At 40.8% G+C, this 17,649-nt stretch overlaps 1 protein-coding gene across 3 annotated transcripts in view; it reads left to right on the top strand.

Moving 5' to 3' along the window:
* grid2 (glutamate receptor, ionotropic, delta 2) overlaps window positions 1–17,649 on the top strand; it is a 1,282,048-nt gene that overhangs the window by 1,191,692 nt on the left and 72,707 nt on the right. For all 3 annotated transcript variants that reach the window (XM_061928893.1, XM_061928894.1, XM_061928896.1), the window contains exon 14: window positions 7,053–7,219. In XM_061928893.1, coding sequence (XP_061784877.1) covers window positions 7,053–7,219 — 167 coding nt within the window. The remainder of the gene's footprint in view (window positions 1–7,052; window positions 7,220–17,649) is intronic.

Here is a 17,649-nt window from a genome sequence, read left to right as displayed (position 1 = left end):
TGTGGGCGGTACGGTGGGTCGGGCTCTGGGGTTCCTGTCGCTGGCCGGCTTGGCTGCGTGGGGGCGGTGGTCCCTGGTTCCCTGGGCACCACGCCTCCTGTTTGTGGGTTGGGCTCTCGGGGGTGATGGGGCCGTGCTCTGGCTCCCACGCACTCTGGGAGTCGAATGTATTGTACATGCAAATTCACATATGCTCACATACGTACATAGGTACCTACGCTCCCACATACATACACAAATACAGTACATATTTACCTACCTAATGTTCGTACATCCACACGCACATTCAATATACAAACATACACATACACATACTGTACATATACATTCACTGTACAAACACATATACACATTCTGTACATATACATTCATTGTACAAACACATATACACATTCTGTACATATACAAGTACATATGCATACTTACACTCATGCACATAATCACGTTTCATCAAACATATATTAACGTTGTTGCCCTAGGGTAAACTGGGTGTAACACATGGCACACTGACAAAGCTTAACCTATTGTGACTATAACAATCTACAAGGTTAATGTAGGTTGCTTCTCTTTCTCCCCCTCCATTTTTCTGCATTCTTTCGTATCTCAAGTTATCATTATGTATATGTATTGTTGCATTTAAACAACTGTATTGTTGATAATAAAGGTAAATTATTGGTATTGTTCATTATCAATAGCGCTATTTCTATTGGTATTTGTATTGATCCATTTGTAGTGTAATAATGCTCATTGTTATTTCTGTATTATTTTTTATTTTTCGCTAACTGCTTATTTGCTATTACTTTTACCATCATATTTGTACATGTCATATTTGCTGATGTTGCTCTATTGTTGTTGTTGTTTGCTGTTGTTGTTTTTGTCTCTCTGTCTAATCCCCCTCTTGTCCCCACAATTTCCCCCTCTGTCTTCTTTTTTTTTCTCTTTCTATCCCCTCCTGCTCCGGCCCGGCTGCACTAAATGATAATATAAATACATTTAATAAAGTCAAATACAAATAAGGCAACAAGAGAAGTATCCTACACTTCTCTTTTGTAAAGTAAATCTGAACAGCCGACATGGGCATCTACATCAACTATATGATTTGCCTGAGAAGCTGGACAGGACATTAAAAAAAAAAAAAAAAAAAAAAAAAAAAAATGTAGTGGGCGCTATACACTGTACCATCACGGCACGCATGACGCTGTCAAGCGCTATTCATATAAAACTCGCGTGCCACACCAGCTTAAAAATTCCATATAAAGGTGTGGGCAGCGTGTCTAAGACACCTGGTTAATGCATAGCACAAAGCAAAAAAAAAAACTTTGTATGCAGTGTTATTTCATTTAAAACTTCAAAAGTTATTGCGGCTCCCATTGTTTTCTATAAATTGTGAAACTGGTCAAAATGGCTCTTTGACTGGTAAAGGTTGCCGACCCCTGGACTAGACGTATAAGATTTCATGGGATTTAGCGATTAGGATTGACAGATTGTTTGGTAAACGTATAGCATGTTCTATATGTTGTAGTTATTTGAATGACTCTTACCATAATATGTTACGATAACATACCAGGCACGTTCTCAGTTGGTTATTTATGCCTCATATAACGTACACTTATTCAGCCTGTTGTTCACTATTCTTTATTTATTTTAAATTGCCTTTCAAATGTCTATTCTTGGTGTTGGGTTTTATCAAATACATTTCCCCAAAAAATGCGACTTATATGTTTTTTTCCTTCTTTATTGTGCGTTTTCGGCCGGTGCGACTTATACTCCAGAGCGACTTATACTCCGAAAAATACGGTATCTTTGTAGATGTTGCTATATATCAGTGGTTCTCAAATGGGGGTACGCGTACCCCTTGGGGTACTTGAAGGTATGCCAAGGGGTACGTGAGATTTTTTTTAAATATTCTAAAAATAGCAACAATTCAAAAATCCTTTATTTATTTATTTTTTTCCAAATAGTTCAAGAAATACCACTACAAATAAGCAATATTTTGCACTTTTCTACAATTTAATACATCAGAAACTGATGACATAGTGCTGTATTTTACTTCTTTATCTCTTTTTTTCAACCAAAAATGCTTTGCTCTGATTAGGGGGTACTTGAATTAAAAAAAACATTTCACAGGGGGTACATCACTGAAAAAAGGTTGAAAACCACTGCTATATATGTTAAAAAAAAAAAAAATAAAATAAAAAACACATGATGTTAATGCACCAGTCGAGGAAAACGAACAAACTACATAAATAACATCCTGTAATTTGATTTTGATATCATTTTTTTATCTTGATAGATTGAAAATGAACACCAATGAGTTGACTGATGAACATTATCACATAATTTATTCAGAAACTACACAAAAATTTAACTGTTTGGCCACAATGCCCAGCAATATGTTTGGAGGAGAAAAGGTGAGGCCTTTAATCCCAGGAACACCATTCCTACTGTCAATAATGGTGGTGGTAGTATTATGCTCTGGACCTGTTTTGCTGCCAATGGAACTGGTGCTTTACAGAGAGTAAAAGGGACAATGAAAAAGGAGGATTACCTCCAAATTCTTCAGGACAACCTAAAATCATCAGCCCGGTGGTTGGGTCTTGGGCGCAGTCGGGTGTTCCAACAGGACAATGACCCCAAACACGCGTCAAAAGTGGTAAAGGAATGGCTAAATCAGGCTAGAAATAAGGTTTTAGAATGGCCTTTCCCAAAGTCCTGACTTTGGACAATGCTGAAGAAACAAGTCCATGTCAGAAAACCAACAAATTTACCTGAACTGCACCAATTTTGTCAAGAGGAGTGGTCAAAAATTCAAGCAGAAGCTTGTGGATGGCAACATTATGAGTTGTACATTTTCAGAATGTGCTTGTTCTATTTTTAAACAAATAAAACAATCTGAAGTTTTCTTTATTTTTAAGTTATCGTGCCGTGATTTTACCTGTCCGACCCGCTTGGGAGTAGATTTTTCTCCAAGTGGCCCCTGATCTAAAATGAGTTTGACACCCATGCTCTAAAATAATCCACTCCGTCCCTCTTAAGCTCCTCAGTGAATCCCATCTTAAAACTAATGTGTATACTATAGCCTTTAAATAGACCCCCCTTTTTTAGACCAGTTGATCTGCCGTCTCTTTTATTCGTGGGCACAGATTAGGTGACCAAAGATGAGTCGCTAGGGGTTCAAACTCGGGACCCGGGGTGGACCAATCATCTGTGCATCAGTTGGGGACGTCTCTGTTGGACTGGACTCTCACACTATTAACTAGATCCACTATGGACTGGACTCTCACACTATTAACTAGATCCACTATGGACTGGACTCTCACACTATTAACTAGATCCACTATGGACTGGACTCTCACACTATTAACTAGATCCACTATGGACTGGACTCTCACACTATTAACTAGATCCACTATGGACTGGACTCTCACATTATTAACTAGATCTACTATGGACTGGACTCTCACATTATTAACTAGACCCACTATGGACTGGACTCTCACACTATTAACTAGACCCACTATGGACTGGACTCTCTCATTATTAACTAGATCCACTATGGACTGGACTCTCACACTGTTAACTAGATCCACTAAGGACTGGACTCTCACATTATTAACTAGATCCACTATGGACTGGACTCTCACACTATTAACTAGATCCACTATGGACTGGACTCTCACACTATTAACTAGATCCACTATGGACTGGACTCTCACACTATTAACGAGATCCACTATGGACTGGACTCTCACACGATTATGTTAGATCCACTATGAACTGGACTCTCACTATTATGTTAAATCCACTATGGACTGGACTCTCACACTATTATGTTAGATCCACAATGGACTGGACTCTAACTATTATGTTAGATCAACTATGGACTGGACTCTCACACTATTATGTTAGATCCACTATGGACTGTACTCTCAACACTATTATGTTAAATCCACTATGGACTGGACTCTCAACACTATTATGTTAAATCCACTATGGACTGGACTCTCAACACTATTATGTTAGATCCACTATGGACACTATTATGTTAGATCCACAATGGACTGGACTCTCACACTATTATGTTAGATCCACTATGGACTGGACTCTCATACTATTATGTTAGATCCACTATGGACTGGACTCTTACACTATTATGTTAGATCCACTATGAACTGGACTCTCATACTATTATGTTAGATCCACTATGGACTGGACTCTCACACTATTATGTTAGATCCACTATGGACTGGACTCTCACACTATTATGTTAGATCCACTATGGACTGGACTCTCAACACTATTATGTTAGATCCACTATGGACTGGACTCTCTCACTATTATGTTAGATCCACTATGGACTGGACTCTCACACTATTATGTTAGATCCACTATGGACTGGACTCTCACACTATTATCTTAGATCCACTATGGACTGGACTCTCTCACTATTATGCTAGATCCACTATGGACTGGACTCTCACTATTATGTTAGATCCACTATGAACTGGACTCTCACTATTATGTTAAATCCACTATGGACTGGACTCTCACACTATTATGTTAGATCCACTATGGACTGGACTCTCACTATTATGTTAGATCCACTATGAACTGGACTCTCACTATTATGTTAAATCCACTATGGACTGGACTCTCACACTATTATGTTAGATCCACTATGGACTGGACTCTCACACTATTATGTTAGATCCACTATGAACTGGACTCTCACTATTATGTTAGATCCACTATGGACTGGACTCTCACACTATTATGTTGGATCCACTATGGACTGGACTCTCATACTATTATGTTAGATCCACTATGGACTGGACTCTCATACTATTATGTTAGATCCACTATGGACTGGACTCTTACACTATTATGTTAGATCCACTATGAACTGGACTCTCATACTATTATGTTAGATCCACTATGGACTGGACTCTCACACTATTATGTTAGATCCACTATGGACTGGACTCTCACACTATTATGTTAGATCCACTATGGACTGGACTCTCTCACTATTATGCTAGATCCACTATGGACTGGACTCTCACTATTATGTTAGATCCACTATGAACTGGACTCTCACTATTATGTTAAATCCACTATGGACTGGACTCTCACACTATTATGTTAGATCCACTATGGACTGGACTCTCACTATTATGTTAGATCCACTATGAACTGGACTCTCACTATTATGTTAAATCCACTATGGACTGGACTCTCACACTATTATGTTAGATCCACTATGAACTGGACTCTCAACAATATTATGTTAAATCCACTATGGACTGGACTCTCACACTATTATGTTAGATCTACTATGGACTGGACTCTCAACACTATTATGTTAGATCCACTATGGACTGGACTCTCACTATTATGTTAGATCCACAATGGACTAGACTCTCAACACTATTATGTTAGATCCACTATGGACTGGACTCTCAACACTATTATGTTAGATCCACTATGGACTGGACTCTCACACTATTATGTTAAATCCACTATGGACTGGACTCTCATACTATTATGTTAGATCCACTATGGACTGGACTCTCAACACTATTATGTTAAATCCACTATGGACTGGACTCTCACACTATTATGTTAGATCCACTATGGACTGGACTCTCAACACTATTATGTTAAATCCACTATGGAATGGACTCTCACACTATTATGTTAGATCCACTATGGACTGGACTTTAACAATATTATGTCAGACCCACTCGACGTCCATTGCATCCGGTCTCCCTTAGAGGATGGGGGGTCACCCACATATGTGGTCCTCTCCAAAGTTTCTCATAGTCATTCACATTGACGTCCAACTGGGGTGAGTTTTTCCTTGCCCTTATGTGGGCGCTGAACCGCTGATGTCGTTGTGGCTTGTGCAGCCCTTTGAGACACTTGTGATTTAGGGCTATATAAATAAACATTGATTGATTGATTGATTGACTATTAACTAGATCTAACTTTGATTGATTGATTGATTGATAGTAAAGACATGTCAAATATTTAATGCCATTCTTCCCTACATTTGCACGTTTTCTTACTTTTTTTTCTCAAAAATATTCCAAAAATCATTGTTTATGGTATCCTTGATTCATCCATGCATGCTGAGCCATGTGATTCCTTTCATTTCCAACTTTCCCTGCAAAAGTATTCCGTCTATATAGCACGTAATATTTTTTTTTTCCTAATTGAAAAACAATGAAAAGGCGTGAAATCATTCTTAAAGCGCTTTTTTTTCCGAGACACTTTAAGGTTGCGAAGAGTTGATTAGTGGAATGGATTCCATTGGAAGCTCCGTAGTGAATTATCGCGCACACTCCGAAAACCACTAAACACACACATGCACACTTCACAGGACTACAGACTGTGAAATTACCCAATCAGAGTCTTCTTGTCGGTTCTCTCGCATATCAGTCGGCGCGCGCAGGCCGACCAAGTTGAAAGGCGTACGCTCGGCGAAGACAAGAGAGGGTTTGAAAATTTCATAAAGCACCATTAAACTTTATGACACTCCCGAGTGAAAATAAAGGTGTTTGGAGGAACGCTATCAGGGTGTCGCCGCTGAGTTGTTTCTTCTTTACTTCTCATTCCTCTGCATAAACATTAGACCACGTCGCTGCCAACATCCATCCGTCTATTTTTATGGCGCGGATAGTGATCGTTATTTGACGCCTTACCTGGAGAAACCAAACATGTGCCCACACGCAGGCAACAAAAGGTAGTCAATGTACAGAATAAGCCCACAGAGGGGATATCCGCAGCCAGCGAGCCAATAACACTGCAAGCGTGGAGTCGAGCGGGAACGATAAGCGGCCAAGTTGCTTTCCCAATTTTAATTTGCTATCTTCGAAAAGAGGAATAACCTTGCTGCAGTGCTACACCCCGCTTATGAAATATTGGGCCGCGATGAATTGGTCTTTAGAGGCCGACTGGAACGTCTGCTGAATATATTCTGCCCTTTTCCGACTGATTCGATCATTCAGTCGCAAAAGATCGTCCAATGTCTCCTCTGTGTTTAATTCCAGGTGAAGTACGGCCGATTCGGCTTTGTGTGGGATGCGGCCGTGCTGGAGTACGTGGCCAACAACGACGAGGATTGCTCCTTCTACACGGTGGGCAGCAACACGCCGGACCGCGGCTACGGCATCGCCATGCAGCACGGCAGTCCCTACCGAGACATTTTCTCCCAGAGGTACGAGTCTTTCCTGTACACACTAAAAAATGCCGGGTTGAAAAATAACCCAATTCAACCCGACTGCTGGTTCAATAAAATGACAAACCCCTTATTTGAGTTATCATAACTCAACATTTTGGGGTACATTTTTTCAACCCAACTTTTGCGTTGAATTATTTAACCCAAAAGTTGAGTTATGATAACTTAATGTTGGGTTATTCCCCACCAAACTATTGGGATTATTGGTAACACTTTAGTATGGGGAACATATTCTAAATAACAAAGAACTAATTTACAGTTATCTGGACTCTAGGGCACGGGTCGGCAACCCGCGGCTCTAGAGCCGCATGCGGCTCTTTAGCGCCGCCCTAGTGGCTCTCCGGAGCTTTTTTAAAAATGTATAAAAAATGGAAAAAGATGAGGGGAAAAAAAGATATTTTTTGTTTTAATATGGTTTCTGTAGGAGGACAAACATGACACAAACCTCCCTAATTGTTATAAAGCACACTGTTTGTATTAAACATGCTTCACTGATTCGAGTATTTGGTGAGCGCCGTTTTGTCCTACTAATTTTGGCAGTACTTGAACTCACGTAGTTTGTTTACATTTATAACTTTCTCCGACTTTCTAACACGTGTTTTATGCCACTTCTTTTTCTGTCTCATTTTGTCCACCAAACTTTTAACGTTGTGCGTAAATGCACAAAGGTGAGCTTTATTGATGTTATTGACTTGTGTGGAGTGATAATCAGGCATATTTGGACACTGCATGACTGCAAGCTAATCGATGTTAACATGCTATTTAGGCTAGCTATATGTACATATTGCATCATTATTCCTCATTTGTAGGCATATTTGAGGTCATTTAGTTTCCTTTAAGTCATCTTAATTCAATTGATATCTCATGACACACTATCTGTATGTAATATGGCTTTTAATTTTTTGCGGCTCCAGACAGATTTTTTTTTTTGTATTTTTGGTCCAATATGGCTCCTTCAACATTTTGGGTTGCCGACCCCTGCTCTAGGGGAATATATTCTAAGTACCCTAACCCTAACCTTATTGAGGGAAGCCTCTTAGTCATACTTGCCAACCCTCCCGATTTTCCCGGGAGACTCCCGTATTTCAGTGCCCCTCCCAAAAATCTCCCGGGGCAACCATTTTTTCGAATTTCTCCCGATTTCCACCCGGACAACAATATTAAGGGCGTGCCTTAAAGGCACTGCCTTTAGCGTCCTCTACAACCTGTCGTCACGTCCGCTTTTCTTCCATACAAACAGCGTGCCGGCCCAGTCACAAAATATCTACGGCTTTTCACACACACAAGTGAATGCAAGGCATACTTGGTCAACAGCCATACAGGTCACACTGAGGGTGGCCGTATTAAAAACTTTAACACTGTTACAAATATGCGCCACACTGTGAACCCACACCAAACAAGAATGACAAACACATTTCGGGAGAACATCCGCACCGTAACACAACATAAACACAACAGAACAAATACCCAGAAACCCTTGCAGCACTAACTCTTCCGGGACGCTACAATATACACTCACCCGCTATCTCCTGCCCCGCCCACCTCAACCTCCTCATGCTCTCTCAGGGAGAGCATCTCCCTAATTCCAAGCTGCTGTTTTGAGGCTTGTTAAAAAAAATAATGCACTTTGTGACTTCAATAATAAATATGGCAGTGTCATGTTGGCATTTTATTTCCATATTTTGAGTTGATTTATTTTGGAAAACCTTGTTACATTGTTTAATGCATCCAGCGGGGGCATCATAACAAAATTAGGCATAATAGTGAGTTAATTCCACGACTGTATATATCGGTATCGGTTGATATCGGAATCGGTAATTAAGAGTTGGACAATATCGGAATATCGGATATCGGTAAAAAAAAGCCATTATCGGACATCTCTAGTTATTCCCCATCAAACTATCGGGATTATTGGTAACACTTTAGTATGGGGAACATATTCTAAGTAACAAAGACCTAATTTAGAGTTATTTGGACACTAGGGGAACATATTCTATGTACCCTAACCCTAACCTTATTGAGGGAAGACTCTTAGTTAATGGCTTACTGGTTGTATCATAAAGCCATACAGAATAAGGCATTAATAAGTACTTAATAATGACTAATTAAGAACCAATATGTTACTAATTTGCGTGTTAATGAGCAACTAATTAATGGTAAATATGTTCCCCATACAAGTGTTACCGAATTATTCAACCCAAAAGTTGAGTTATGCTAACTCAATGTTGGGTGATTGTAAATAATGTTAACTAGAAAATTCCCGCGGAAATTTTGATAGGCCTGCTATCTGTGCCCTGGACCTCTGGCCGGGGGGTAGCCGGAAGTCGCCGTACTTTTTAGATGTTGCTGAGTTAAGTTAAAATTTAAAGTACCAATGATTGTGTCTGAATCCGAGAGTTTTAGGTGCAAAACGAGCCATAGAGCTAGCCTAATACAGTAGCGTGTGTATATAAACATGCTAACACTTAGCATGTGTGCTAACGCTAGCATAATAACAGTCAGCATGTTTCATATGCCAAGTTATACGACTCAAAGGTGTATGGCTGCGGAAGTAGAAAAAAAAAGTGTAAAATTAGCATGCTTAAGTTAGCTTGCGAGCATGCTATCGTTTGCATGCTAACAGGTTACAAGTGTCACATACCAAGTTATCTGACTCTGGGTTTAACGGTTGCAAAACTAGCTCAAAAAGTTAGGATGCTAATGTTAGCTTGTGTCACATACCAAGTTATACGACTCTAAGGTGTATGGCTGGGGAATTAGAGGAGAAAAAAAGAATAAATTTAGCAAAAAAAAGTTAGCTTTTTAATGTTAGCATGCGTTACTCGTTGAAAAAACATCCAAAAATGGTTCATCATTTTGAAAACCCAGAAATGGAGTTAAAATAATACACTTATAACTATAGATGTCCGATAATATCGGGCTGCCGATATTACCGGCCGATAAATGCTTTAAAATGTAATATCGTAAATTATCGGTATTGGTTTCAAAATGATCAGTATCGGTTTCAAAAAGTAAAATGTATGACTTTTTAAAACGCCGCTGTGTACACGGACGTAGGGAGAAGTAGAGAGCGCCAATAAACCTTAAAGGCTCTGCCTTTGCGTGCCGGCCCAATCACATAATATCTACGGCTTTTCACACACACAAGTGAATCCATGCATACTTGGTCAACAGTCATACAGGTCACACTGAGGGTGGCCGTATGAAAAACTTTAACACTGTTACAAATATGCGCCACACTGTGAACCCACACCAAACAAGAATGACAAACACATTTCGGGAGAACATCCGCACCGTAACACAACATAAACACAACAGAACAAATACCCAGAACCCCTTGCAGCACTAACTCTTCCGGGACGTTACAATATACACCCCCACTACCTCCTACCCCGCCCACCTCAACCTCCTCATGCTCTCTCAGGGAGAGCATGTCCCAAATTCCAAGCTGCTGTTTTGAGGCATGTTAAAAAAAATAATGCACTTTGTGACTTAAATGATAAATATGGCAGTGCCATGTTGGCATTTTTTTTCCATAACTTGAGTTGATTTATTTTGGAAAACCTTGTTACATTGTTTAATGCATCCAGCGGGGCATCACAACAAAATTAGGCATAATAATGTGTTAATTCAACGACTGTATATATCGGCATCGGTTGATATCGGAATCGGTAATTAAGAGTTGGACAATATCGGATATCGGCAAAATAGCCATTATCGGACATTTCTACTTATAACCCAAAAAATTGATTGCTATTCATAAAAAATAACTCTGAAATTTAACCCAACACTATCAACTCATATATTGGGTTATCAAAATAACCCAGGCTTCACGGTGGCAGAGGGGTTAGTGCATCTGCCTCACAATACGAAGGTCCTGAGTAGTCTTGGGTTCAATCCCGGGCTCGGGATCTTTCTGTGTGGAGTTTGCATGTTCTCCCCGTGACTGCGTGGGTTCCCTCCGGGTACTCCGGCTTCCTCCCACCTCCAAAGACATGCACCTTGGGGATAAGTTGATTGGCAACACTAAATTGGCCCTAGTGTGTGGATGTGAGTGTGAATGTTGTCTGTCTATCTGTGTTGGCCCTGCGATGAGGTGGCGACTTGTCCAGGGTGTACCCCGCCTTCCGCCCGATTGTAACTGAGATAGGCTCCAGCGCCCCCCGCGACCCCAAAGGGAATAAGCGGTAGAAAATGGATGGATGGATGGATGGAAAATAACCCAGTATTTTTTTAGTGTGTAGGCATTGGCGTCACTGTTTGTTCTTTGAAGACATGATTCTTATGCAAAGTGATGCGTTTTAGTTCAGGACTGTAAGAGTCTTTAACTGGAGTAGGAGCCCCCTCATTTCCCTCCCTCCGGTTCTCAGGCTCGTACAGTGCAAAAATGAAATAAATCCCTGAAATGAATTCTCTATTTATTCTCACCTTGTCAAAAGGTCATGGAGGTTTTCTATCAGCACTCTAAATTCAGTTCAGCAAAATAGAAAATGTCCACTCCCATAAAAGTTTGCCCTGCGCGATTGCTTGAAAATCGCTTCCCTGGGTCAGACAGCAAATAAATAGCAGATCAAATGACATAGTGTACAGTATATCCATTAAGGATTGTGGGTTTATCATGCTAACTTATTGCATTGGTTATTATTGCAACTAGAGATGTCCGATAATGGCTTTTTTGCCGATATTCCGATATTGTCCAACTCTTAATTACCGATTCCGATATCAACCGATACCGATATATGCAGTCGTGGAATTAACACATTATTATGCCTAATTTTTTAGTGATTCTCCGCTGGATCCATTAAACAATGTAACAAGGTTTTCCAAAATAAATCAACTCTAGTTATGGAAAAAAAATGCCAACATGGCACTGCCATATTTCTTATTGAAGTCACAAAGTGCATTATTTTTTTTAACATGCCTCAAAACAGCAGCTTGGAATTTGAGGAGGTTGAGGTGGGCGTCCCGGAAGAGTTAGTGCTGCAAGGAGTGCTGGGTCTTTGTTCTGTTGTGTTTATGTTGTGTTACGGTGCGGATGTTCTCCCGAAATGTGTTTGTCATTCTTGTTTGATCTGGGTTCACAGTGTGGCGCATATTTGTAACAGTGTTAAAGTTGTTTATACGGCCACCCTCAGTGTGACCTGTATGGCTGTTGACCAATTATGATTTGCATTCACTTGTGTGTGTGAAAAGCCGAAGATATTATGTGATTGGGCCGGCACGCAAATTGTCTGGGTGGAAATCGGGAGAAATTCAGGAGAATGGTTGCCCCGGGAGATTTTCGGGAGGGGTACTGAAATTCGGGAGTCTCCCGGGGAAAATCGTGAGGGTTGGCAAGTATGACTGGGAGACGCAACTGCTCTGTACTTCTCCCTACGTCCGTGTACCACTCTGTAAGTCATAAATTTTACTTTTTGAAACCGATACCGATAATTTCCGATATCAGATTTTAAAGCAATTATCGGCCGATAATATCGGCAGTCCGATATTATCGGACATCTCTAATTGCAACAATTCAAGAGGACCTATCATGATAATTTAGGCCTTTCTGACTTACAAATGTTACAATTTAGGATACTCATGATAGACAATGCCAACGTTTTAGATTGCCTCTGTTTTTGCGGAGTTTGGATGTTCTTATTTGGAATAATTAAGTCAAGCTCTCAGCCCATGAGGAAACACAAAATATTAGTTTCATCATGTAATGGTGGAATGCATATAATAATATAATAATAAAAGCAACTTTTTTTTAATGCACTTTCCGAATCGATCTGCGAGTGTTCAGGTGTATCTAATGTTGTGACCGGGTGAATCTGTATCATGTTTATGAATTTTGTTTCCCACCATTTCTGGAGAAGAAATTGTGGTGACAACTTCAAGATATACACTATATTGCCAAAAGTATTTGGCCACCCATCCAAATGATCAGAATCAGGTGTCCTAATCACTAGGTGTATAAAATCAAGCACTTAGGCCTTGAGACTGTTTCTACAAACATTTGTGAAAGAATGGGCCGCTCTCAGTGACTTCCAGCGTGGAACTGTCATAGGATGCCACCTGTGCAACAAATCCAGTCGTGAAATTCAGTCGCTCCTAAATATTCCAAAGTCAACTGTTGGCTTTATTATAAGAAAATGGAAGAGTTTGGGAACAACAGCAACTCAGCCACCAATTGGTAGGCCACGTAAACTGACAGAGAAGGGTCGGCAGATGCTGAAGCGCATAGTGCAAAGAGGTCGCCGACTTTCTATTGCTACAGAGCTCCAAACTGCATGTGACCTTCCAATTAGCCCACGTACAGTACGCAGAGAGCTTCATGGGATGGGTTTCCATGGCCGCGCAGCTGCATCTAAGCCATACATCACCAAGTCCAATGCAAAGCGTGGGATGCAGTGGTGTAAAGCACGTCGCCACTGGACTCTAGAGCAGGGGAGACGCCTTCTCTGGACTGATGAATCATGCTTTTCCATCTGGCAATCTGATGGACCAGTCTGGGTTTGGAGGTTGCCAGGAGAACGGGACATTACGGACTGCTTTGTGCCAAATTTGGTGGAGGAGGAATTATGGTGTTAGTTTGTTTTTCAGGAGTTGGGCTTGGCCCCTTAGTTCCAGTGAAAGGAACTTTGAATGCTCCAGGATACCAAAACATTTTGGACAATTCCATGCTCCCAACCTTGTGGGAACAGTTTGGAGCGGGCCCCTTCCTCTTCCAACATGACTGTGCACAAAGTAAGGTCCATAAAGACATGTATGACATAATCTGGTGTGGATGAACTTGACTGGCCTGCACAGAGTCCTGACCTGAACCCGATTGAACACCTTTTGGGATGAATTAGAACGGAGACTGAGAGCCAGGCAATTCTCAACCAACACCAGTGTGTGACCTCACCCACGTGCTGTTAGAAGAATGGTGGACAATTCCTATAAACACACTCCGCAACCTTGTGGACAGCCTTCCCAGAAGAGTTGAAGCTGTAATAGCTGCAAAAGGTGGACCGACTTCATATTGAACCCTATGGGTTAGGAATGGGATGGCATATGTGAGTCAAGGCAGGTGGCCAAATACTTTTGGCAATATAGTGTGTATATATATATATATATATATATATATATATATATATATATAACAATTAGCACATTTTCACTTTGGCACTTGGAGGCAAAAAGTTTGGGCACCCTTGCTTCATACTTGCCAACCCTCCCGATTTTTCCGGGAGACTCCCGAATTTCAGTGCCCCTCCCGAAAATCTCCCGGGGCAACCATTTTCCCGATTTTCTCCCGGACAACAATATTGAGGCCAGCGTCCTCTACAACCTGTCGTCGCTCCGCTTTTTCCCCATACAAACAGCGTGCCGGCACAGTCATATGTTGTTGCATGCGGCTTCTACAGACGCACGTAAGCGACTGCAAGACATACTTGATCAAAAGCCATACAGGTCACACCGAGGGTGGCCGTATAAACAACTTTAACACTGTTACAAATATGCGCCACACTGTGGACCCACACCAAACAAGAATGACAAACACATTTCGGGAGAACACCCGCACCGTAGCACAACATAAACACGACAGAACAAATACCTAGAATCCCTTGCAGCCCTAACTCTTCCGGGCTAAAATATACACCCCGCTACCACCAAACACTGCCCCCCGCCCCCATCTCCCGAATTCGGAGGTCGCAAGGTTGGCAAGTATGCCCTGCTTTAGTGTTTTGGGGAATTTTGCACTCTCCCAACCCGAGAACCGGGCTGAACCGTTGAATAGCCCTGATGGAGAACTCCTCTATGATGCTCCCACAAAACAAACTTTAGCTTACTTATTGCTGTTGAGACAAAAAAAAAAAGAGTGTTATATGCCCGCAGCTTAAAATTGCATGTAGTGAAATCCATTAAGTTCATGTCGCTTTAGCATGTAACCAAACGACATCAGATAACCTTGTTTATAGTCAATCAATCAAACCGCACATGATTGAGAGAGCCCTTTGTGTTTACTTATTGATCCAGAATTAATCATGTTTATCCCAAACATTCTTCCGTGCATGTTTTGAGATGATTTTTTTGCACATGGAAACGTTGAAATAGAAATTATATTTCCAGCAACAACAAAAAAAAAAACAAGCTTGTTTTGCTGATGAGCTCTTCAGTCTGTAGTTGTTGTTTGTCCTCGGATGCCTCGCAGCACCGCATTGCAGCTGCAGTCGTATAAAGCCAAGGGTTTCTTTGCGGCTTGCGCATGGAGTGCTCGCATCTTTATAGCGCAGCCTTCTCTTTTTAATGATCGAGCGCGGGGATCATTTCGAGTGAGGGAAAATATAAAAAAAAAAAAAAAAGTGCGTTGTCTTCACAGAGCCGTCACGCTTTTTAATTCCATTTCTATTTGTTTTAAATGGCGTCTTAGTCATTGTCTTTAAGTGTGATGGCCAAAGTAATTGGGTTCTATACGCGTGAGACGCAGCGTGTGACTGTTACACGTGCGTCGGTGAGAAAGAGAGAGGCTTTTTTTATTTATTTTTTTGTCGAATGTCAGATCAGCGATGTAAAAATTCTCGGTATGTTGCTCATTATTGCTATGAGCGAGCTGCTAATTGAAAGACCGCGTGTCTGTTTTCAGGTTTAACTCACTCAATACCCACAGAACTGTACTCAACTACAGTCGGACCTTGGTTCGGGCAAATATATCAATGTAGCGTAACATTACTTTTGCACGAGGGGGCAAAATTTGCTGCCTCATGAATCGTAATTATTATATGTGTCAAAAAAGATAAGAGAATGGAACATTTATCTTAGTGGAACACTAGTGTCCTCTTCCCCATCCGTTTTCCGCCTGGCACTAGTGTTTTACTTGTCTTCATTGAATATAGCGTAACATTACTTTTGCACGAGGGGGGCAAAAACTGCTTTTTGAAAAATGCAGCGAACATGTCTCCCCCATTACATTCATTACTTCAGTACATTTGTTTTAAGTTTAATCGATTTTTATCTCCCTTAAGAGACATTGATCCTAACATCACAACCTCATGGATCGTAATTATTCTTTGTGTCAAAATAGATAAGAGAATGGAACATTTATCTTAGTGGAACACTAGTCTCATCTTTTTTGGATTTTGTTATTTGTTTTACTTGTTCGTGATTCATATTGCTACGGGGAGACCAACTCGCTTATATCTCGCATTTGACCGCTGATTGGTCAGCTGCTGCAGCTGTCCATCATTGTCATGTTGGCAAGATGGCAATGAGTTTGTGGGCGGTCTAAAGGGGCAAATTTCAGTCTGAGTATCCGTTTTCCGCCTGGCACTAGTGTTTTACTTGTCTTCATTCAATATAGCGTAACATTACTTTTGCACGAGGGGGGTAAAAACTGCTTTTTGAAAAATGCAGCGAACATGTGATCCCCCATTGCATCCATTACTTCAATAAGTTGTGTTAAATGTAATTAATATTTTTCTTGTGAAAGAGACATTGATCCTAACATCACAACCTCATGAATCATAATTATTCTTTGTGTCAAAAAAGATAAGAGAATGGAACATTTATCTTAGTGGAACACTAGTCTCATCTTTTTTGGATTTTTTTATTTGTCTTACTTGTTCGTGATTGATATTGCTACGGGAAGATCAACTCGCTCGTATCTCGCATATGAGCGCTGATTGATCAGCTGCTGCAGCTGTCCATCATTGTCATGTTGGCAAGATGGCAATGAGCTTGTGGGCGGTCTAAAGGGGCAAATTTCAGTCTGAGTATCCGTTTTCTGCCTGGTACTAGTGTTTTACTTGTCTTCATTCAATATAGCGTAACATTACTTTTGCACGAGGGGGGTAAAAACTGCTTTTTGAAAAATGCAGCGAACATGTGATCCCCCATTGCATCCATTACTTCAATAAGTTGTGTTAAATGTAATTAATATTTTTCTTGTGAAAGAGACATTGATCCTAACATCACAACCTCATGAATCATAATTATTCTTTGTGTCAAAAAAGATAAGAGAATGGAACATGTATCTTAGTGGAACATAAGTCTCCTCTTTTTTGGATTTTTTTTATTTGTAGTACTTGTTCGTGATTCATATTGCTACGGGAAGATCAACTCGCTCGTATCTCGCATATGAGCGCTGATTGATCAGCTGCTGCAGCTGTCCATCATTGTCATGTTGGCAAGATGGCAATGAGCTTGTGGGTGGTCTAAAGAGGCAAATTTCAGTCTGAGCATCCGTTTTCCGCCTGGCACTAGTGTTTTACTTGTCTTCATTCAATATAGCGTAACATTACTTTTGCACGAGGGCTTCACGGTGGCAGAGGGGTTAGTGCATCTGCCTCACAATACGAAGGTCCTGAGTAGTCTTGGGTTCAATCCCGGGCTCGGGATCTTTCTGTGTGGAGTTTGCATGTTCTCCCCGTGACTGCGTGGGTTCC

This window comes from Nerophis lumbriciformis, linkage group LG33 (genome assembly GCF_033978685.3).
Source record: "Nerophis lumbriciformis linkage group LG33, RoL_Nlum_v2.1, whole genome shotgun sequence".
NCBI lineage: Eukaryota > Metazoa > Chordata > Actinopteri > Syngnathiformes > Syngnathidae > Nerophis > Nerophis lumbriciformis.
Note: the sequence above shows the minus strand (reverse complement) of the source record. Positions and strands in the feature narration are given on the sequence as shown.